This window comes from Cryptococcus neoformans, chromosome 1 (assembly GCF_000149245.1).
Source record: "Cryptococcus neoformans var. grubii H99 chromosome 1, complete sequence".
NCBI classification, from domain to species: domain Eukaryota; kingdom Fungi; phylum Basidiomycota; class Tremellomycetes; order Tremellales; family Cryptococcaceae; genus Cryptococcus; species Cryptococcus neoformans.
In genome coordinates this window covers 2,151,470-2,171,383 of record NC_026745.1, presented here as the reverse complement: position 1 = coordinate 2,171,383, position 19,914 = coordinate 2,151,470, and the positions used below count along the sequence as shown (strand labels likewise).

Sequence of the window (19,914 nt, the reverse complement as noted above, 5' to 3'; positions counted from 1 at the left end):
CCTGTATCACCTATCTCGACCCGCTCTATCCTCCGGATGATATCGAAATCAAGCATAGTTCACTCTGATTACCCATGAACGACGCAATTTTCTAAATAGTCTTTCGCTCCTATCTGATCTTTCCCCTTCTATCTGTATCTTTTATGACCAATGACTGAATGATGGAGCTGACCGTCAATGACTATAGGAACCAACAGCCCGTCGGCAAGTCCGGTTAAGCAAATCGAGACTAGATTGGGATGGATGTATTTCATACTTCGTGATGGTGCTTTGCAGATTGTATTGACTCTATTTTGAGGCAACAGGACTTGTTTTTGCACGAAAAATGGGGAAAACAACGGTGCATCGTGTACACTAATCATCCATGAAATTCATCAAGTCATTGCAAATGGGGGTACATTAGGTCGTACAGGCATTTGCGATTTTCCTCAGATGGTACAGGAGTTGGACACGTAACAATACATCGACATGGCCTTCGCCTTCGCAGTCCCCTTTAGTTCGTCATCAACTGTCATCAGGCTTGTAATGGTGTCTTCAGTGGCGTTTTCCATATGGGGCAACCTTTCGGTCATCTAATCATGCTCTTAACGAGATTCACTAAGATGCGGAGGTCTAAACATCCACTCTTTGAAGGCCAAACTAATTATCCAGTTCAGTCGGCAAATGTCTCAAGGACCTCTATGCGATTAACTCACTTCTTGCGTATTTCCAACAAGTGTGCATCGTGTGTTTTATTCCTCAGCAATGGACCTTTGCTATTCCCGGTCGCGGGTATTGTAAGCGGTTTGTTCGGAATGTCATCGTCAAAGTGGCGAGTATTGCCATCAGCAAACAAGTCTGGATGGTAGGGTGGTATCTGCGCATGCAAGTCTTGCATCTATAGTTAGCTTTCACGAGCTTTTTTTTCCCTTATTTTCGTAAAATGAGTCCATGTATTATCCCAATCAATACCTTTGAGCCACCCGATATTTCTTTATTTCTTCAACCTCATCTTTCCACAGCCCACTGCCACCAGCACTATTCTTACCACCCAGACCTAGCACACTGTCCGCATTTAATACCCTCTTCCCTCTAAGAAGATGAAGAATGAGAGCCTAAACGATCTTCAGGTTTGCATAGCAATTTAGGTGCTAGCAACAAGATTGGAAAGGTCATTGAAGCCCGAATGGACAATATAGGATGTCCGCGGGCGAGTGGTCATCGTAGTGTTTGGTTACGATGATAAGTTCTATCTAATCAGCTGCCACCATCCATAGACATTAATCAGCGAGATGTCCTGTTTGACCCATCGTTACGCCGTCCTTTGGGATCTTATCCATAAGAGCATTGGTTTATCTTGCGGCTTTATTTTGCTGAGACGTATTCGAGAAGTTCATGGCTAAATCACCTCATGCTCTTAAGCATGATCAGTAAAGTGGGACTCGCCTTCGCCACGTCTTCCATCAAGCTGGACTACAAGTTTGCAACCTTAAGAGATGCCCTTTCAATTCCCGATCCCAAGTGGTGCAAAGTCATGTCAGAGTATTCGTCATTTTTGTGTGACAACAAAGGCCCGTGCGCCGAAACAATTACATCTGGAGGAGCGGAAGGACAGAATGCCAACGCACATACGTCTTCGGTGTCCATCAGTCAGCCGATGAAAATGTGCTGCTTGTTGATAAGAATAGATGAACGTAGATGCAAATAATTCACGAATAATTCACGTCGGTGATGTGTGAAAGTCGGCGAATATGGTTGGGCTTTGCATGGCATACTAATATACGTGTGAAGAAAAATAATGATAACGTTAACAAGCAGCGCGAAAAATTCTAAGATCTGGACCCAGTCGGTTCCGTCGCGTTCGGCCCACGCGTCTCTGCCAACCAAATAACGTACGATAAATATCATTTCTTGCCTCCGCTTGTCGCCTTTCCTTTCACTCGTCACATTCGCCAACTCCATCTCAATCCGTCCTCAGCGAAATGGAGCAACGAAATGAGCGCATGCTGGAAGAGCTGCTGAAGCTCCCGGGAAATGGTATGCGGCTACACACGTGTCTCGACTTTACTGACTTGCATTAGACAACTGCGCCGATTGCCACGCCCCCGCTCCGAGATGGGCAAGTGTCAATCTCGGTATCTTTCTCTGCGTTGGTTGTGCTTCCGTACACCGCAAATTAGGGACTCACAAGAGTCGCGTGTAAGTCTGAACACCTTATTCAACTTTACCTCGCTCACAGCCCCACAGCAAATCCGTGACACTCGATACCTGGACTCGTGACCAAATCGTCGCTATCAGAAACATGGGCAATACGGCTTCCAATGCAATCTACAACCCCAACGAGGCGTTACATCCCCCACCACCATCATATGGCCACGATGAGCGTGATTCCGAGATTGAAAAGTACATTCGAAGGAAGTACGAGCAAGGTGCATTCCGCGGTGGAGCTGCTGCCCGCCTGAACGGTCAAGTCGAGCCTACAAGCTTAAACAGGGCGAGGGAGAGGGACGGACGGATGCCTGCGGGCTCGGTAGGGCTGCATTTAGGCAAGGAGAATAACCGCAACCCGGAGCTGAACGATGTTATTGCTGTGAACATCAAGAGAGAAAGGGATCTCCCGCCACTACCTCCTAGTGCCTCTGCTCAACCATTGTTTGGGAAGAACCCGCCTAGGGGACGACCAGTGAGATCACCCTCGAGCCAGGGTATCTCTTCCGTAGGACCTGTGTGGAATACTGCAGTGAACAGTAGCGAAAGCACAAGCACGAACACTCAACAAAAGGTGCCAGAGGCCAACCTCATCGACATGTCAAATAGCTCCAACTCCTCACTTCCTCTTCAAGTCAACATGTCCGCTCCTGCCACTGGTGTGTCTCCATCCTTCTCTCATGGCCAATCTCAATTCCTCACCGCTCAGCCCCAAAGCTGGGGTAGCACCTTTTCAACTTCTCCTTCAAACGGTATGATGATGAACGGCGGTAACTTTTCTGCCTCTCCTCAAATGGCAAGGCCGTTCCAATCTCCGGGATTCGCGCAACAAATGTCCTTTTCCTCGCAACCTCCATTCGGGCAACACATGTCGCCACAACCAACTTATCATCAATCGACTGTGCCTATGGCTTCGCCCTCGTTCCAGCAGACTCAGCAGTTTGCCACTTCCCCTTCCTTCCAACAACAACTATCCCCACAGTTTACCCAACCGCAACAATTTGGGCAGTATCCGATGCAGTACAACGGTCAGGTGGTCACATCGCCCATGAATATGGGTATGGGCATGGGTACGAGCATGGCTCAGCCTACTCAGGCGTACGGGTATTTCAATCACATGTGATCCCTTTGACAGGCAATCACAATCACCCGCTGGTATCGGGTGCGTTGTAAGAATCATGAGACCGTTTATCGGACGTTAAGGACAATGGTCAGCAAAACGAAGTGGGGCATTGCATTGTGTTTTCTTATTGCATCAGGTCACGGCCGGAAATATGCGGGTTTGGTGTATCTAATAGATGAATTCTCCCGATTGTTATATGTCTGTGATATGTACTTTATGTGATCATAGATCTGACTGGCGGCTATCGTGCTGCTGAGACCTTGTAGGCTTTCTGACGTGGCTCTTGGATAGTCAACTATCCATTATTAATTTGTTGTTTATGGTTTTTGTTTGAAAAGGCTATTACATATTCTCATAACCCAGCGCTTATTAACTATAAATCTTGTAATCCGAAATCGACTTGGTTACTACCATCGACTTGATTACGACCTTCATTGATCATGTCTTACGACAATCGCAATTTACATACTCTTCAGTGATTTCGTCCACAATCCTGGTGCCACACCAACCGAAACTCTTCACAACTAACATATTTTCTTGAAAACGGTAATATATCAACTCCCAAAGTTCAGACTCTATCTTTTTCCTCTTCACTCATTGAATAATTAAGTTGCCTCACAGCGAGCAGACCTGGCTACTTATTTTTACGATGTCGTCTTGAATAATATCAGTTTGCATACAACAATGCAGTGTATACTACAGGATAGAATGGTACACATAATATGTCTCAGCAAATAACAAGGCACAAGCTCCTCATCAAGCAACAACCAACGCTTCCCCCCTATCCCCGACCAAACAAAGCCTCGCTTTCCCCATTATCCTCTCCTTGTCCAACCCTGCCTCCTCTTCCTCTGATAGCTTTCTATCCTGTCCTGAAAAGTCTCGTGTAGGCACCCAAGCTTTCGAGATGAAAAGACGCAACTCCAGCGCGCGCTCTGCATCACAGTATATGCGGAGATGGTCGCCCATTTGGGGTTTCACTGCTTTCCTTTCACTTTTGCTTGTCTCTCTAGCTTTGGCGGTCGACGAGCGAACACAGACGTGCGCATCTAATTCACGTGGGATCTCTGGCAGGGATATCCAATTTGATACGCTTGGACCGGCAAGGGCCCATGAAAGAGAGCCGAACCAACCTCTGGGATCGTCAGCCCACGATTCGCGAACCCATTTTTGCAGGAACCACGAGAGTTTGGGAAGGGTCCAGTGGATTGTCGCTGCTGAAGGTTGTGGCTGTAGATGTGATTGTGAGATGGAAGTGGAGAAAGAGATGGGTGGGGAGGAAGGAATGGGTTGAACTGGGATAGAAGATGATGATGAAGAAGGAGCAAAGGTAGCAGAAGAAGGCATCAAACCTTTCAACCATGTATCTTCCACCTTCTCACTCCCTTCCTGTACGGCGAGATCAATAGGATGATTCACGCCTGGTATTAATACTGGCCCATGAATCGGTATCGCCCAATATACTCTCGCCATAGGTCTTTTGGAGCAATAGTAGGAGAGATCGGGGTGATATGGATGAGAATCGGGAAAGGTATAGTATGCTCGTGGTAGATTGTAGAGGTATACTAGCCCCTCGCTCAAAGAGCGTCGTTGAGGTGCTTTGCGAGGTGGAGGTTGGGAATGTGGCTGAATGGAGTCATAAGATTTACATCATAATGAAAGAGAACACATGAACATACAGTTGGCAGAATAGAGAAAACGAGACCGTACGATGGATCAGAATGAACCTCTTTACGCCACCATCTTTTATACCGTTTCGAAATCTCCGAGGCGTCGATATTTGATATTTGAGATACAGCTTGTGGCTGTAATAGTAATTTTGATACTTGTTTTGTTGTCGTTGGCTGTCGAGAAGCGCCTGCTTCCAGCTGGGGTGATCCCGCAGGTTGAACTGGCAGCCTTTCCCATTCGTCCGTCACGTCGTTCTTCGATATATCCACAAACAGTGGAGGAAGAGGGGGTGCTGGCCGTACATTCTTCCAGTCCGTCTCAAAATCATCCATCTCTTCCAAGCTTGGATCAATATCCCTAAAGTTCTCCTTCTTCGACCAATTAGGTAAATTGGCACCGACTCGTGGGACTTGGTTGGGTTTGGGATGAGATTCCAGAGGGGTGAGAGAGGTATTCAAAGGAGGGGGATTTGCCAACGTGAACGACTTGAGGGATGGGAGGGAGCCTAGCAATCGGTTTTGTCAATTGGTATTCGATACAGAAGCGCAACTTACAAAGGCAAGGAAATCGCATCCCAGCACCGTACCATACCACACCGTCGTCAGCCCTTTGCTTGCCTTTCCCTTTTCCAAATGCGCCCCATCGTCTATCCAACATCCCTTCTTTCTCTTTCCCACGCTTAGCGTCCACGATCATCTCTTCTCCCTTGACGAACCAATCCCGTTTGTCGCTCTCTGACAGCTTATCTGAGACTGATGGTGGGACAGCGAGGGTGATAGTATAGAGTGATGGATCGGGAAGGGATCCAATGGACACATTCGTTTGAAATGTCTCAACTTCTGACTCTTCCATTACTGTTGAGGGGATGTGAGGAACAGGTAGTCGCGATGGACCTGCCACAGGTTGTGAAGGAATTTGAGCAGCCGATTGTACTAGAGATGTCTCGGACAAGGATATTGACTCGTAGGAGGATTGTGAATCCAGTATAGACTTTTTAGACCTAATCCTTGAAGACCGGCGCATACCCTTCCCAAAAGAAGGAGACGAGGAAGAGTCTTGAGTATCGAGGATAGCTACAGGAGAAGAGCCAACTCGGCCCCTCGCACTCCGAGGTTTGGCTGCTTTCGTCCTGGTCGACATTTGGGCTGGAGGAGTCAACCAGGCCGAGTAGCTAAAGTGTAGTTTCTGCGCTCGTTGTTGTAGATGCTGGACGTGCAAGCGACGGAAGTGGTGAAAATCACAAAAACAAAGAGACCCGCGAAAGGCGTGAAATGATGATGTCAGCATGTCGCCGGAATACGCCGAAGTGATTAGGCGTCGGACATAGGCGGTCACTCCGCGTGCCTCAAAAGGCAATAACAATGATCGGAATTCCCAGGTGATAGGCTCGCTGATGTTTGCCACCGAGTGACCCGGCGGAGGATGGCATCATAACAACTCGCCCGCGATGTGGTTGGATGTCTGTGCTGATCATTCTCCTTCAACTCCTTTTAATATTACTGCTGTCAAACTACTCTTTTTTTACTTGATGTGAGTCCCACGATACTTGGTGGAGAGCAAAGGCTTGCTGACTACCACCACCAGCAACAACAGCAACCACATCAACATCGGTACGTTTCTTTATTACCCAGCACAGCCGAGGCTCATCCCGTCTTCGTTCCGCCCCGCTATCTCACATCCCATATTTCATCCCGTCCAACGATCCGTCATCTCCACAGAACGTGCAACTATCACATCCCACCTATTTCAGTAGCAACCATGGTCCGAAGCAAGTTTAAGGATGAGCACCCCTTCGGTGAGTCAGCTTTCTGCTTGTGCCGCGTCGTCGCATGCGGGCAATGTTCCGCGTACTAGAGTGTCTGTGTGCTGATAACTGTCGGTTTGCTGTGGGTAGACAAGCGAAAGGCCGAAGCGGAGAGGATCAGGCAAAAGTATCAGGATAGGATTCCCGTGAGTCTAGTGTTCCTTATCAGCTATCCTCGAGTTGCCACTGGTTTAGCAGCTTGAATGGCAACCTGGACGCTCAATTGTGCATTGGCTAATATGGGCATACGCGTTATATAGGTGATCTGTGAGAAGGCTGAGAAGAGTGATATCCCAACGATTGATAAGAAGAAGTATCTCGTACCAGCCGTGAGTCTCATCAAAGCCTGTAACAGGTGGCAGTATTGACGATGCCACTCATTAGGATCTTACTGTTGGGCAATTCGTCTATGTCATCAGGTGAATGGGGATCATCACGGAGCTTGCGGTGATGCTGATTCTGCTTTGCAGGAAACGGATCAAGCTCGCGCCTGAAAAGGCCATTTTCATCTTTGTTGATGATATCCTTCCTCCAACAGCGGCACTTATGAGTTCAATTTATGATGAGCACAAGTAAGTTTTTAATGCAATGATGCATTTTCGAAAAATAATCGCTGACAAATCTGCTTGCAGGGACGAAGATGGTACGCCAGAATCACCAGTCTGTTGGCGAACCCCAACTGATTTGTCTTTTAGGTTTCCTTTACGTCCTCTATGCTTCTGAGAACACCTTTGGCGACCTTGAACAATACGCCATCTCCGAGTAAACCACCAGGCAGTACGATAATACTGTTGCATTCGGCATCTTGGAATCTGTTTTTTGAGAACCTGTTTTTTTGCAAACGTTGTGGGACGTTTTTTTAAGCAAAGCAACTATGTTTAACTCGGGTGGCGAAGGGCGGAGGAAGGTGGATTTTGGAAGGCGGTAGCAATGGGAGCCGAGGCTGGTCAAATGGAGGAAACTGCTGAAGATCGGCTAGTAGCGAGCTTCTGTGTATGATCTGTATTATTTGGAATGGATTGAACTATTATATAACTAGCCCTAGCACCTGGGTCGCCGTCCACTTCAGATCTTTGATATGATAGAGGAAGCTGAAGGAGTGGATAGTTATTGCCTTGCTTGGTACAGAATATTGACCTCATATAACAGCGCACCCAAAATCCACAAAATGTCGGCCCGCTCCAAAGACAGCCGCAGCTATGGTACATTATCGAGTAAACGATTCACTTCGAACATTATAATATAATATAAAATAATAAAAGGACACCGAATCTAACGCCTCTCTAGTTCTCGTGCTTCGTCTTTGTAGTTTCTTCAGTGGTTCCCGACACCTCACTGGCCACCTTTTCGAGCTTCTCGGCATCTGGCAAGCTCTGCTCATCACCAAGTCTCGGGTTCCTCAACGTAAGAGACACGAACACAATCACGGTCGAAAGACAGATACCCGTGATCGTCAGATACCTCTGCACCTCTCTATATGCACTACCTACCGCCTCTCTCTCCGGCGTACCAGGCGCATACTCTGCGATAAACTGGAGAGGACTAGCATAAGCAAGCGCTTGGAGGGTGGATGCGTCTACCGTGGAGAGACCGGCACGGAGGAGGTCGTTGTACAGATGGCTAGGCATGGTGTTGGTCCAAATGGCGGCAGCGATGGTGTTACCGAGGGCTGAACCGACAGAGTATGAAGCAAGATAGAGGGATGTCACGACGGCTGTGCGCTCGTGTTGGACGGCAGATTGAATCATAACCTGGGTTGGGTAAGGGAAGAGACCACCTAGTGACGTTTTCATCCGGTTAGCGCTTGAGCAATTGATTATCCTTCAGGAGGGGATACTGGATACTGGTTGAAAGACTCACCGGCAATACCCAAGACCACTTCAGCTGCGACAAGACCGGCAAAGTCGGAAACAGAGTAACCTCCTCGGTATCGAATGAGAAGACCAAAAGCGAGGACGAAGAGGAGAGTACCGGCGACGATAAACCATTTCAGTCGGCGGACTTTACGGATAATAAGGCCCAAGCAGACACCGATGACGACGGAAGTGAAGGAGTAGATATTTTGTACTCGAGTAGCAGAGATGATGTCTCTGCAGTGACGGAAAAATAGTCACTCGTTAATCAAGGGCGAATCAATTTGGGGCAGATGGGAGAAAGAGGCTTACCGGTCAAATGCAACGAGCAAGGTGTAGTACAGATAATCGCCCTGCGTGTACCACGCAGTGTTCAAAAGCATGGCAATAAACAGTGACGCCAGCACCTGCCTATCCTTCAAGATCCTAAATGGCAACATTGGGTGCCTAGCGAACTTCAATTCCCAAATTACAAACAACGGCAAAGCCACCACGAATCCAACCACCAAAGGGGCGATGACCCTCGCTGTCCTCCAGATACTTCCGACACCGCCAGCGAGGGTGAAGGGGAGCAGGATGAGGGCAAGGACGGCGGCGAGGAGAAGGAGACCGAGGAGATCGATCTGCCAGAAGATATCGGCCCACATGTGTCGGTTACCGAGAGTGCGGAGGGGAGAGGGGATTTCTCGCAGGAGACCCTTGCGATGGGCTCTCCATTCAGCTTGGATAAGAGAGAAGAGGAGAGGGATGACCGTGACGGGGAAGATGATGGCCCACATACCTATCCCATCACCAATACATTAGCATCATAGTGCCTCAGCTAAAAGCGAAGAAAGACGAACCGATACCCCAACCCCAGGTCGAATGTGTCAAGACAGCGGAAGCCACATTACCACTGATCCAGGCGTTGATGAGGAAAGGGGTAGCAGGGATATAGCTGAAGATCAGTCTGGAACGAAGGGAAGTAACGTCCGCGATCAAGACTTCGACGAGCAGCTGCACACCGGTGTAACCGAATTGATAGAGGACTGAACCACCACAGAAGGCGGCGAGGTTCGTGGAGGTTGCGGTCACAATAGTTCCTGTTATACCGAGTTAACTAATGATAGCGAGATATTATTGGAGTAACTGTGGTACTTACCGACCACATAAAGGATTACGCTGATGACCAAGATACTGACACGACCAAAATAGTCACTGATCTTTGCAAACCCGGGTTGGGCAGCCGCAGCTACAATAGAACGGACAACAGTGACAGTGGAGACTTGAGCAGAAGTGCCAAGCTCAGAGAGTGCCTCCGATTGGTAGGTGAATCGGACAGAGCCATCCAGGCCATAGCTATCTACAAAAAAGGATCAACTCGACATTCTCACTGGAATAGCTAACTTACAAGCCATCAAAAACACAGAGATGAACAAAACCCATCGATGCCAGGTTGTGAAGCAGGCTGCAATGATTTCAATCCTTCTTACACCCGGAGACTTCTCACCAAAAGCAGTGGAGTCATCAGCATTCTTGGTGCTGCTAATGGCCCTTTCAAGCTCATGCTCCGGATAGAGCTGGTCTGGCATAGTCGGTATTCTTTTGTTCCAATTATCTAGGATCAAAAAAAGCCAAGATGTTGGCAAGTGGAGAAAACCAGCGGGTAACAATGGGAATGAACACCTTAGCATCACCATCGAGAGCTTTTATATAATTCTAATGATTCCTGCACTCTCCACAAGCCGATAATTTTTTATGGTTCGTCTTTCGTCAGAATCTGTCATTCAACAGAGCCGCAAAATATGGAAGGCAGGGAACGCAGCAGAACATGAGGTCCCTTATTCCTTTTTCTTGGTCCACACTTGATATGAGGGGGAAGAAGGGGGAAGAAGGGGGAAGAAGGGGGAAGAAGGGGGTGGACTAAAGTTTCGAGCGAACCAGCCGAAAATATTGCAAGGGTGGCGCGGGAAGGCCTCGTTCCTCGTCGTAATATCCTTTGAGATCTACCTCCCCTCCCTATCAGATAAGGCCGAAAGCTGTCGTTGTGTAAGGGGTGTAATGGATAATTAATTTAAAAAATCCAAAATTGGCAAAATTGGAAGCGGGACCCTGGATGAGTTTTGGATCCTTTGCAGTGCTCGTGTTTCTTGGCGGAGAGAAGAACATGAGTTAAATCGGCCGAATGGAGTTGGCGAGTTGGCAAATAGGAACAGTGTGCGTCCATAAGACGAAAATTATATATACAGCGATTTCAACCGGTGCCGCGTCATGCGTCGTATCTTGATCCGTCCTCATCATCTATGCTGTCATCTATCGTTGTTCGAAGGGAATTTTGAAAGTCGACAGTTGAACGAAAAAGAACATTACCACCACTGCCCACCGCAAACAAAAAAGCCGTATTCAGCCTGAGTCACGAGAAAATGTTGAAAAGATTAGGAGACAGTTTCTTAAGTTTGTCAACTGGTTACATCTTAAGCGCCCTCAAAACAACTCTCCCTACTACGCATTGTCCCCAGTGAAGCAACTTCACCTTTGCTTTGCAACAGACATCAATCAGATGGTCTAAAAAAATCCTTGGACAAGAGATCAAGAAGGAAGTAGCATGTTTGCTGCTCGTTACATTCTATTAAGGTTTAAAAAGACAAGCATGTTGACTAATTTTATTATGCAATCCCATGAACCACGAATATGAAACATTTTCAAGTTAGGGAAGTTCTTAGCATGCGCACCCGCAGGCTGACGGGGAACGATTTGTTGATGGAGAGAGTGCGGATTTTACTAACGGAACTAAATTAATATTCCTCATTCGGACAGGCAAAAAATTAGGACCAGAAGCTTTTCTATAGATGTAGTATAGAGGGTGGTGTCCGACTCGGTTCGGTGTCTTTTCGTTATTTAGCCCATTTTGTGGGCGACGAAGGCAATTCTCTGTCCCTCAAAATTAACCGTCCTAAAGCCTTACCAGGAATGATGTGTGGGATTATCGGCAACCGGCAAACAACAAGCGTATGCATAGGCAAGAGAGCGACATAGATTTCGTTCCGAACAGATATCAGAAGGAAATAGCTTGATATGTGGTGGGTTGCAGATTCAACTAGCGAACATTCGTTAGCATGGCTTTTTCTGCTATTCAATTGTATCCATGTAGTACCAATGTACTTCCATCGAATCTGATCTGGCAGCCGCCTCGTATCACTGTGGGAATTTTTCGCGTGGACATGTCCGGAGCACGCAACTGGTTCGGCATGGACCTGGCGTGGTGTCGGAGGAGGCGTGCACCTAACGTGAATACGACAAGGCACGCGGCTGGAAAAGCGTGGAAAGTAGCATGGAAAATAGGCGTTGCATGCAGGCTGCCCTTTGTTTGGTTCACGCTACGGCCACGCAAGTGGCGGGCGCACGCAGACGCACGCTGCATGCACGCCCAATGGGCATTCAACTGTACACAACCAAACAAGTCGTCGTCGTCGTTGTCAGCAGCGAAATCCTTCTTTTCATACATTTCCAATTTACATAAATACTTCCCCTCATCCACGTTTGTCTTTAACCTTCCACATAAGCATCTCTATCTGTACCATAACGCCCCTGTCTGCAACTTCATTACCAAGCGCCTGCAATCTCATCTCCAAGCGTAAGCTGCAATTATTACAAAAGATGGGGGAAGCTGACGAGTTCGATGACTCAGCGTGTGAATCAGTGAGTCTGTCTCCAATCTTTGACCTAGAATAGACGCTTCTTTCAGTGAAAATGCCTCGAAGCAGCAATCCCAGGGCGTCCAGGTGAGAACTAGTCGTGCATTTGCGTTCCTAATTGAGGACTTGACTGAAGGGCTTATTATACCATTCTAGCTCGTCCGGCAATCCCTATCGTAGAACAAACAATATCATCGAAGCAGCATCTATAGGACCAGAAGAGACCTTGGTGAGTGCCCGGAAGATGGGTATGAGCCGTGTAGCTGCGATGATAGATTAACCTATAGTCGGCGTAGCCTCTCAAAGCCATTGTGCGCTGCCGATGTAAACTATGCCCTCAAGGTGGACGCACGATGCAGTATACGACCTGGCTCAACCATCGCATAAACTTGGAGTTCTCCGAGGCCGACAATCAGCCCTTATCCTCTTCTTCCGGGGCAGACGATGTCGCTGCCTCTACCCTTCCATCTGTACCCCTTTCCAATGATTCCGTCCCCGGTGACATCTCGATCCTTCGACCCTCTCCCCCTGCTGGCCAGTCCACGCCTTTTTCCGATGATGCTATTCCACCTTCCACAGGTCAGGAGGCTGCACAAGGCGGTCTTGAAAGGGAGCCTATGGATATTGATGATGGGCAAGGCTATGATGACTTTCCTGCGATCATGGTGGATGAGCCTCTCCTTGAAACGGGCTTTGAGGGTGATGGAGATGCAGATGTCATCCACGATCGCTTTGGTCATCAGCTTAGCAAATGGCCTACCAAAGTTCCTGAATCTTTAATCCCTCCTTACTCGTGTCGACAACCCAACCCTTATCAAGACGAACCCATCTTCCGCCCCGGATCAGCTGCAAAGAATATGCCTTTACTTGCCACCGTCCTTGCTGTCTTCTCAATCTTCCTCACCGCTTTTGTAGGGCTGCCCCAGCGATTCGGCGACATGGTGAAGGCTGTCATACAGGTCATCCTTGAGCTGCCTGTCGCTGAGGATCGAGAAGCATTGCGCCGGAGGGTACTCGACGAGCACGACCTCTCGCCGGGCGAGCGTGAAAAAGTGTATCGCATCCTCGACCTTCCAGTAGAAACTTCGTCATCTCGACTCCGCAAGAATGTCAAGACGCTGTATGGTCAACTTGACATTGACCCTTCTATGGTGGTGCATCCCAAATGCCCTACCAAGGAGTGCCAGAATGTGTTCGTTGATGTAGTAAGCAAGGATGGGTGGGACAAGGTACCAGACAGTTGTCCTGAGTGTGGCACTGCTCTGAGGGAGGGCGGAAAGCTGGTGACAGAGTTTTTCCCTCGTCGCACACTACAAGCCGAGTTGGAATATATTTTTTCTCTTGATGGTGTAGAACGGCTTGTCGAGGATCAACAAGTTTTGCGCTCTAGGCAAAGGCAACGTGATGAGCAGATGGAGAGGCCGGCTTATCTTCAAGACGCGAATCCAGGAAAGATTCTCCGCCATCAGTTGGATGGATCATGCTACCAGGTCGATGATCAGGATGTCCAGCGTGAACGTGGCTGTCTGGTTCTCACTATCAACGTTTCTATCGATTGGGCAGACCCTTCCAAGTCCCGTAATCGTTCCCCTCGATCCATGGGCCCTATCATGTGTCAGCTAGCCGACCTGCCCAACAAATATCGGTCTCAGTATTCGTTCGCGATGCTGATGGGTATCACTCCTGCCCCAAATGAACCTCCAGGTTGTCTTCTTCACCGTCTTTTACTTCCTTTGGCTGTCGATCTCCTCAGTGCAGACTGCGATGGATTGTGGATTAAGACACCGAAATACCCCAACGGTGAGATACCTCTCAGTGTGAATACTACCTGGATCCCTACTAACTGTTATTTTTCTCTTTGTAGGACGCAAGGTGTATGCTAGGATTGGAACCATTTGCTGTGATCGGCCTGCCTCTGTCGCCATCACTGGATGCGCCCATTTTAGGAGGAAGGACTCACCTTGTCTCAAATGTCTGGTACGAGTTGGTCAGTTGCATAGTACCAGGAAGCACCCGGCACGCTCAGGTGTAGAACACTCGGAAGCAATGTTGGCTCAGCAATGCGAATTCCTTCGCCAGTTCGAGCAAGCTCCGCAGACAGCCCGACAGACTCATGTCGCGCGTCGGGCTGGACACCTAACCAAAGCCACTCAGGCTTACATTGAGACTCTCGAAAAGTCAATCTTCGCCGTGCCCGGCCACCTTTCAGCCTTAGACTTATTTCCGAATTTTGACAAGTTCCTCCATGCTGTCGTTGACCCCATGCATGCTCTGCTAGAAGGGATTTTGCCATTCTACATGCGGAAAGTGCTGGTTCTAGGCAGATACTGTGCCTTGCCACCTGCTGGATGGACAGAGGACGAGGACGCAGTGAGTCTCTGCTCCACAGACTCCGAGGGAGAGGGAAGTGTGCATGGAGATGGTCTGCGTGAAGTGTACGACCAGATCGTGGAGCAATCGGGCTCTTCCGAGGACCCACGGGCGATAGAAAGGTTGCAGCAGTATGCTGCTCGTGTGCTGCCTCAGAGCAAGGTCAATGGTAAACCCATCCTGGCACAGACACATCTCTATCGCCTGGAGAGCATGATGGAGGAAGTTATCTATCCTCCATACATCGACAGGATAGGGAGAAAATTCTTCACCAAGCTCAGCAAGCCGACCGCATCCCAGTGGAGAACATTCGGAGAGGCCTTGGGCCCGTTGGTGATGCCTTGGCTGTGGGCAGAGGCCTCGCACCAAGGGAAGCCGCTTCCACCAGAAGAACTGTCTGTAACGCTTAAGCTGTTTGCGGTCATCCGTTACACTTTGCAGTCATCGATTTCGGAAGCTCAAGTCGCTCAGCTTCGCAAGCACATCGATAGTTTCCGCGCCCTCGTCGCCAAGCTACACCCCTTCCTCCCTGCTCGAGTCACCAATTTCCATATCATAGAGCATATACCTGACGACATCCTGGCACACGGTCCGGTGTATGGTTGGTGGCTCTTTTCCTTGGAGCGGCTGAATGGCCATATCAAGAATATCAAGATGAGTGGTCGGAACATGGTGCAAGAGCAAGTTGTGGCTCTTCGTGCCCTCCTTCGTGAACGTTTCGCGCTTCAACGCCTAAAGCAAGTCATGCGATGCGAGATCGATCCTGCCGACACCGCGGAGTATAAAGAGCGATTAGTGGATTGCTTCGGGTTGGGAGGGCTGAATGTTGGCGGAGAAGACGACGCCGATGATCTCGCCTACTATGACAATAGTGGGCTCGATCAAGAATTCTCCCTCGATCTTCTGTCTCACGGGAGAAGGAGCGAAGGTTCCGCAGACAAGGAGGTCTTTTGCCGCTTCCTCAGGGAATATCTTCCCCGCATGGGGCAACAGCCAGACCGCCCCGGAGGCGAGGGTATCACCGACACCTTCGAGTTCCATCACGAACTAAGGGTTCGAGGCTATCGTTTTCGACCTCTTGACCCGACCTTCAAGGAGGAGTGGATAGTCGATGGCGCGACGCAGTTACCTCGTCTCCTCAACAGGAGTAATGCGTGTTCCTTTTTAGAATGCCGCCCTCCGCTACGTCGCTTTGGTGAATTCCACCAGCCGACTATGACGGGCATCCTCTGGACCGTCTTCTCCCATATCCAACGAGCTCCTGATGGAAGGATTTTGTCCCACCGACTCTTTGGCGTTTTCAGGTGGTTCAAGCCCTCCGCCGCTTATGGATACCGGTATGATGAAGAGTAAGTTCTTATTTGAATTGAGTATACAGTCATTAACGACCTTGACAGGAAAACACTAGATATCCAGGTGTTTTCTCAACATCAACTCTCCCCTCCTTTCTTCTTGCCGATCCACGCGAAATCGTTACCTTCCATCCACCCAGTCTCATTGATTAGTGTTCCGCAAAGATCTTCGGCACCATTAGGTACCAAGGTCATTGTCACTATTCCAATTGCTCGACATACGTGAGCTTAGTAGTAGGGATTGTGGATAAACGATTTTGCCTTGGACTTCGCGTGTAAATGTGCAAGGTACTATACTGAATGACTAGGGCAAGGTCAAGGACTTGCACATCAGACGGACCCGGACAGTGAGTGTCATTCTACTCAGGCTACAATGTCTCTCTGTCGCAGACTTGGATTCATAAACAACTCCTACACAATAGAACTCTATAACGCTTGGAACCTTTACTTCAAACTGCCACTTCCAATCTCCTACATGGCCACCTCCTCAATAATGGGACCTCCTTCCTCCACTCCTTCCTCCGCTCCCTCCGTAACAAAACCATTAAAGTTTCCAAAGACCTCGTTTTCTTGAGTGAAGTCGAAGTCCATCTCCTCCATCTCGTGGCAACTATCAAGTACAGGGCCTGGGGAAGCATCGAGATATTCGGAAAAATTGCTATAGCGCACATCCGCAATGGCTCGTTGGAGCTTTGATTCATATTGCGTGGTGCCCTCCCCACATCGGCTTTTCCACAAGCTCCTCAAAGTGTAACTCTCTAGTCCGGGCAGAAGCACAAGGCGCTTTTGAAGCCTTGCGTACACCGACGGGTGATGATGGCGGAGAATCTCCAGAAGAGGGCGACGACCTTGTGTTGACTGAGATCTGGTGGGGTCAGGTGGAACATCTTCGTAAGTGGGAATGAAGGAGGAGTCCATCTTCTGCACCGCCTCCCAGTCGATCATGCCTCTTGTATACTCAGCTGTGGGATGGAAGAGACCGTCTGGCGTTTCTTCGAGGCCGGTTGGACTGGACGCGAGGCGGAAACTCATGGTGATCGTATGATGGTATTTATAAGGTAGGTGGAAAACGGGAGTTGACCTGCGTTTTGCCTTGTCTTGGGCTTGTAACCAACTTTCGTATCCAGTCCAGACAGCAAGGCGGATCTAGGGACGACGGTGAGTGGTCAGTTGGTGACTGTGACAAAACAGGGCGGTCAATTATTTACTACAGGGGACCACCACCACGGTTCGATCGCCACCCAACCAGGCTTTTCTACCTTACTACCATAATAAGCATCGGCAAGGAGTAAGAACTCATCATACGCATCGTCATCATCCTCATTCTCGTTATCTCCTGCTGAATTAGACCTCCTTTCGGCCACTCTCTTCAGAACATCTTCAGTCTCGTTATGTTCGAGGAAGTGGAGATTCCGCAGAACCCCCCTTTCTGAGAGTAATGCCCGTTTTAAAAGGTCTCGTTCCTTACACCCATCCAGGGGTGTGTCCTTCCAGTTGCTTATAAGCCATACACGGAACTGCAATACAATCCACGGTAAGAGAAGCACAAGTTAATGACAAAATGTAATGCAAGCACTCACTCTCATGGTTCTCCCTTTTACATTCTTCATTCTCGCCTCTGTCTTCTTCTTTACCTCTGCCTTTTTCTTCTCCCTCACAACGCTGTTAAGGTAATCGACCACTCGGCCTCTCAATTCGTTATTCGTTGGCTTGCTTTTAATTTGGAAGAATTGGTCATCCTGTAAGCATTTTTTGACTGCGGTGCTGACGAGATTCTCGAAGCTACAAAAGATGAGGAAGCTGTCAGCTCCGGCTTGCATTCCGACATAAACATCACCTCACAAGGCACAGCGAAGATTGGACCAGTTTGGACGCCAGAATATCCTGCCATCCTTGAGGAAGAATCCATCTGGAGCCTCTTCCTCGTTGTAGTCTGGCCAATTGTCGGCAACGTATAGTGGCTTCGGCCCTTTTCTTGGCATTCCTACCATCTCTCGGACGACACCGTGGACGAGATTCTACACATAAAGTAAGTTTGACATATCTCATCAAGGTCGAGAGCGAGATAGCAATTTCATTTCACCGTTTGCCTTTGCCACCCCCAGAGAAGAAGAAGGCGCGATCCTCGGATTGTCGAGTACACTCACCAGTACGTCGTGGTCGGTTTCAGCTCTGAGCTTCTTCCTCGCTCTATCATTCTCCAATCCGCCATTTCCTGTTCTCATTTTCTCCTCCAAGTCCCTAACCTGAGACCTCAAATCTTCCATTTCGGACGCCATATTGAAGAGGGTGTTATTCTGGGTGATCATGATGTTGAGACTCGTACGCAAAATGGAGAGCATCCACTCTTCCTTGTTCCTGAGCTCACTGATATCACAGAAGGCTCGAGGTAAGTGTTCTCCTAGGGCATGTACCAATGCGGAACTGTTTCGGAAGTGCTGCTGCTTGAGAGGATTGAGGGATCGGAAATCAGTGAAGCCAGGGAGGTCATCCAGCTCCTTCACCATCCTCTCAAGGAAGGGCCCGGCTTCTTCAAAAGACTCTATTGTTTTACGGACCGGCTGGCTCACATGCTACACGATCTGGGGAGCGGAAAGAGGGACGTAAGCAGAGCGTGCTGGGGTAGCGGGCGAAGACGACGGCGATACAACCAGGGATCCATTTCCAGCAGTCGCAGTAGTCACAGTGGCGGTCATCATCCCTGCGAGCCGTGTTGGGGTTCTGGGCAGCACGGGATGGACGTGCAGGGGTGTGTGACGCGGAGCACATGGCGTAGGATTGGGATATGCTGCGGCGTTAATGTTAGTGGCGACAAGGTACGTATAGCGGTAAGTGGACTGGGGGATAGGCAACGAGGACCTGCTGTGGTCATTGAGGGTGGGTTTATATACACCAAGCTTGGGAGGATGATGCGGTCATGGGATACATTCGAGAAAGATCGGAGGATGTATGAACGCTAGAGAATGTTCGAGAAAGTGGATGTATGCATTGATATGGCTGTCGATATATAGGTAATGGAACGAAATCGGGGGCACGAGCAGGTTCTATGAGTTGCCTGAACCTTCCATGAACGGTGATTCCATGCTGCGTGTCCGGGGCCGCCGGTGCACGCATCGGACATATGACCAGCAACTTGCATGCACCCGGATTGCATGCCATATCCCGAGCTGCGTCCACGTCTGTTCACGCCGGCCGTCCCCGCATGAAATTGCAAAATTCCACGCACAAAATTCCCACAGTGTATCTGTCCCATCTGTCTCCGTCTCCAAGACCTCCAGATTCGACGTATACGGCAAGCTTGTCCTCTTGTGAGATTATGACTGCGCTTGGAAGTCGTTCATTTCCTTTGATTGGGACGCTTTGTAAATACGAAAAGGAACTTTGCCTGGAAGGGCCGATGATTTGAAAATGTGGCCGATGACCGTTTATTCGCCTACCCATTCATCTTCCTTCTTCCTTTCATAGTTTCCTTACTTCCAGATCCTCCAAAGTTTTTGGATACGTACGATGGTATGATCGTTATAATCTTCAATACTCAGCACCGCAGTCATCATTAGCACCGCTCTATCCAGCTTTTTCACCTGGCCAGAACTTGTCGATGATACGAGCAGTATCTCCTTATTTGCCATGAGTATTATTCTTCATGAACTTAACATCATGAGGCCGTTGCCTTTGATACACATCTTGACGCGATAAAAATCATTCTCACTCTTTGTCGCCAGCTCCACAACTTCTCTTTTCTGATACCGCCCCTACCCTGACATTCTTCGTCTGAAGCTCCATTTCCCACCCGATACAGCTTCTGGCCATATCGAGGAGGTTCACCATCCCCACCATCCAATGATCCAACTCGTAGCCATTATCTTCAAGTATTATACCC

At 48.8% G+C, this 19,914-nt stretch overlaps 7 protein-coding genes; 4 read left to right on the top strand and 3 right to left on the bottom strand.

Moving 5' to 3' along the window:
* Positions 1-484, top strand: part of CNAG_00819 (small subunit ribosomal protein S30) — a 961-nt gene extending 477 nt beyond the window's left edge. Inside the window, exon 4 of the mRNA XM_012191593.1 lies at positions 188-484. Coding sequence (XP_012046983.1) covers positions 188-218 — 31 coding nt within the window. The 3' untranslated portion in view covers positions 219-484.
* Positions 485-1,908: 1,424 nt separating this feature from the next.
* CNAG_00818 (hypothetical protein) lies at positions 1,909-3,646 on the top strand. XM_012191592.1 has 3 exons: positions 1,909-2,016; positions 2,061-2,178; positions 2,227-3,646. Exons 1-3 carry the CDS (start codon positions 1,962-1,964, stop codon positions 3,308-3,310), a joined length of 1,257 nt encoding a protein of 418 aa, XP_012046982.1. The 5' UTR covers positions 1,909-1,961; the 3' UTR covers positions 3,311-3,646.
* Positions 3,647-3,965: 319 nt separating this feature from the next.
* CNAG_00817 (hypothetical protein) lies at positions 3,966-6,204 on the bottom strand. The gene is made up of 3 exons (XM_012191591.1): positions 5,536-6,204; positions 4,990-5,486; positions 3,966-4,936 (listed from the first exon to the last, which is right to left on the bottom strand). Exons 1-3 carry the CDS (start codon positions 6,119-6,121, stop codon positions 4,067-4,069), a joined length of 1,953 nt encoding a protein of 650 aa, XP_012046981.1. The 5' UTR covers positions 6,122-6,204; the 3' UTR covers positions 3,966-4,066.
* A 229-nt stretch (positions 6,205-6,433) lies between these two features.
* Positions 6,434-7,936, top strand: CNAG_00816 (microtubule binding protein). XM_012191590.1 has 9 exons: positions 6,434-6,511; positions 6,566-6,591; positions 6,700-6,776; positions 6,876-6,931; positions 7,046-7,114; positions 7,170-7,204; positions 7,256-7,357; positions 7,418-7,428; positions 7,481-7,936. Exons 3-9 carry the CDS (start codon positions 6,740-6,742, stop codon positions 7,549-7,551), a joined length of 381 nt encoding a protein of 126 aa, XP_012046980.1. The 5' UTR covers positions 6,434-6,511; positions 6,566-6,591; positions 6,700-6,739; the 3' UTR covers positions 7,552-7,936.
* On the bottom strand, positions 7,359-10,306 carry CNAG_00815 (MFS transporter, SIT family, siderophore-iron:H symporter). XM_012191589.1 has 6 exons: positions 10,029-10,306; positions 9,780-9,980; positions 9,481-9,720; positions 8,951-9,419; positions 8,646-8,875; positions 7,359-8,562 (listed from the first exon to the last, which is right to left on the bottom strand). Exons 1-6 carry the CDS (start codon positions 10,207-10,209, stop codon positions 8,069-8,071), a joined length of 1,815 nt encoding a protein of 604 aa, XP_012046979.1. The 5' UTR covers positions 10,210-10,306; the 3' UTR covers positions 7,359-8,068.
* A 1,725-nt stretch (positions 10,307-12,031) lies between these two features.
* On the top strand, positions 12,032-19,037 carry CNAG_00814 (hypothetical protein). XM_012191047.1 has 7 exons: positions 12,032-12,251; positions 12,306-12,541; positions 12,609-14,112; positions 14,177-16,031; positions 16,080-16,381; positions 16,457-17,568; positions 17,705-19,037. The coding sequence occupies exons 3-5, from the start codon at positions 12,666-12,668 to the stop codon at positions 16,258-16,260; spliced, it is 3,483 nt and encodes a 1,160-aa protein (XP_012046437.1). The 5' UTR covers positions 12,032-12,251; positions 12,306-12,541; positions 12,609-12,665; the 3' UTR covers positions 16,261-16,381; positions 16,457-17,568; positions 17,705-19,037.
* Positions 16,389-18,932, bottom strand: CNAG_00813 (hypothetical protein). XM_012191048.1 has 5 exons: positions 18,182-18,932; positions 17,877-18,052; positions 17,615-17,816; positions 17,243-17,551; positions 16,389-17,180 (listed from the first exon to the last, which is right to left on the bottom strand). The coding sequence occupies exons 1-5, from the start codon at positions 18,539-18,541 to the stop codon at positions 16,506-16,508; spliced, it is 1,722 nt and encodes a 573-aa protein (XP_012046438.1). The 5' UTR covers positions 18,542-18,932; the 3' UTR covers positions 16,389-16,505.
* Positions 19,038-19,914: the final 877 nt, after the last annotated feature.

Coding starts and splice junctions, on each gene's coding strand:
- CNAG_00818 (XM_012191592.1), top strand. CDS start 1,962: ATGGAGCAACGAAATGAGCGCATGCTGGAAGAGCTGCTGAAGCTCCCG. Junction 2,017..2,060: donor GCTGAAGCTCCCGGGAAATG/GTATGCGGCTAC, acceptor GACTTGCATTAG/ACAACTGCGCCGATTGCCAC. Junction 2,179..2,226: donor GGGACTCACAAGAGTCGCGT/GTAAGTCTGAAC, acceptor ACAGCCCCACAG/CAAATCCGTGACACTCGATA.
- CNAG_00817 (XM_012191591.1), bottom strand. CDS start 6,121: ATGTCGACCAGGACGAAAGCAGCCAAACCTCGGAGTGCGAGGGGCCGA. Junction 5,487..5,535: donor GATGCGATTTCCTTGCCTTT/GTAAGTTGCGCT, acceptor ACCGATTGCTAG/GCTCCCTCCCATCCCTCAAG. Junction 4,937..4,989: donor TTTTCTCTATTCTGCCAACT/GTATGTTCATGT, acceptor GACTCCATTCAG/CCACATTCCCAACCTCCACC.
- CNAG_00816 (XM_012191590.1), top strand. CDS start 6,740: ATGGTCCGAAGCAAGTTTAAGGATGAGCACCCCTTCG. Junction 6,932..7,045: donor AGTATCAGGATAGGATTCCC/GTGAGTCTAGTG, acceptor CGCGTTATATAG/GTGATCTGTGAGAAGGCTGA. Junction 7,205..7,255: donor CAATTCGTCTATGTCATCAG/GTGAATGGGGAT, acceptor TCTGCTTTGCAG/GAAACGGATCAAGCTCGCGC.
- CNAG_00815 (XM_012191589.1), bottom strand. CDS start 10,209: ATGCCAGACCAGCTCTATCCGGAGCATGAGCTTGAAAGGGCCATTAGC. Junction 9,981..10,028: donor CTCTGTGTTTTTGATGGCTT/GTAAGTTAGCTA, acceptor CCTTTTTTGTAG/ATAGCTATGGCCTGGATGGC. Junction 8,876..8,950: donor TTGCTCGTTGCATTTGACCG/GTAAGCCTCTTT, acceptor CCGTCACTGCAG/AGACATCATCTCTGCTACTC.
- CNAG_00814 (XM_012191047.1), top strand. CDS start 12,666: ATGCAGTATACGACCTGGCTCAACCATCGCATAAACTTGGAGTTCTCC. Junction 14,113..14,176: donor GACACCGAAATACCCCAACG/GTGAGATACCTC, acceptor TTCTCTTTGTAG/GACGCAAGGTGTATGCTAGG. Junction 16,032..16,079: donor GGATACCGGTATGATGAAGA/GTAAGTTCTTAT, acceptor CGACCTTGACAG/GAAAACACTAGATATCCAGG.
- CNAG_00813 (XM_012191048.1), bottom strand. CDS start 18,541: ATGGTGAAGGAGCTGGATGACCTCCCTGGCTTCACTGATTTCCGATCC. Junction 18,053..18,181: donor AAACCGACCACGACGTACTG/GTGAGTGTACTC, acceptor CTTTATGTGTAG/AATCTCGTCCACGGTGTCGT. Junction 17,817..17,876: donor TCCAATCTTCGCTGTGCCTT/GTGAGGTGATGT, acceptor CATCTTTTGTAG/CTTCGAGAATCTCGTCAGCA.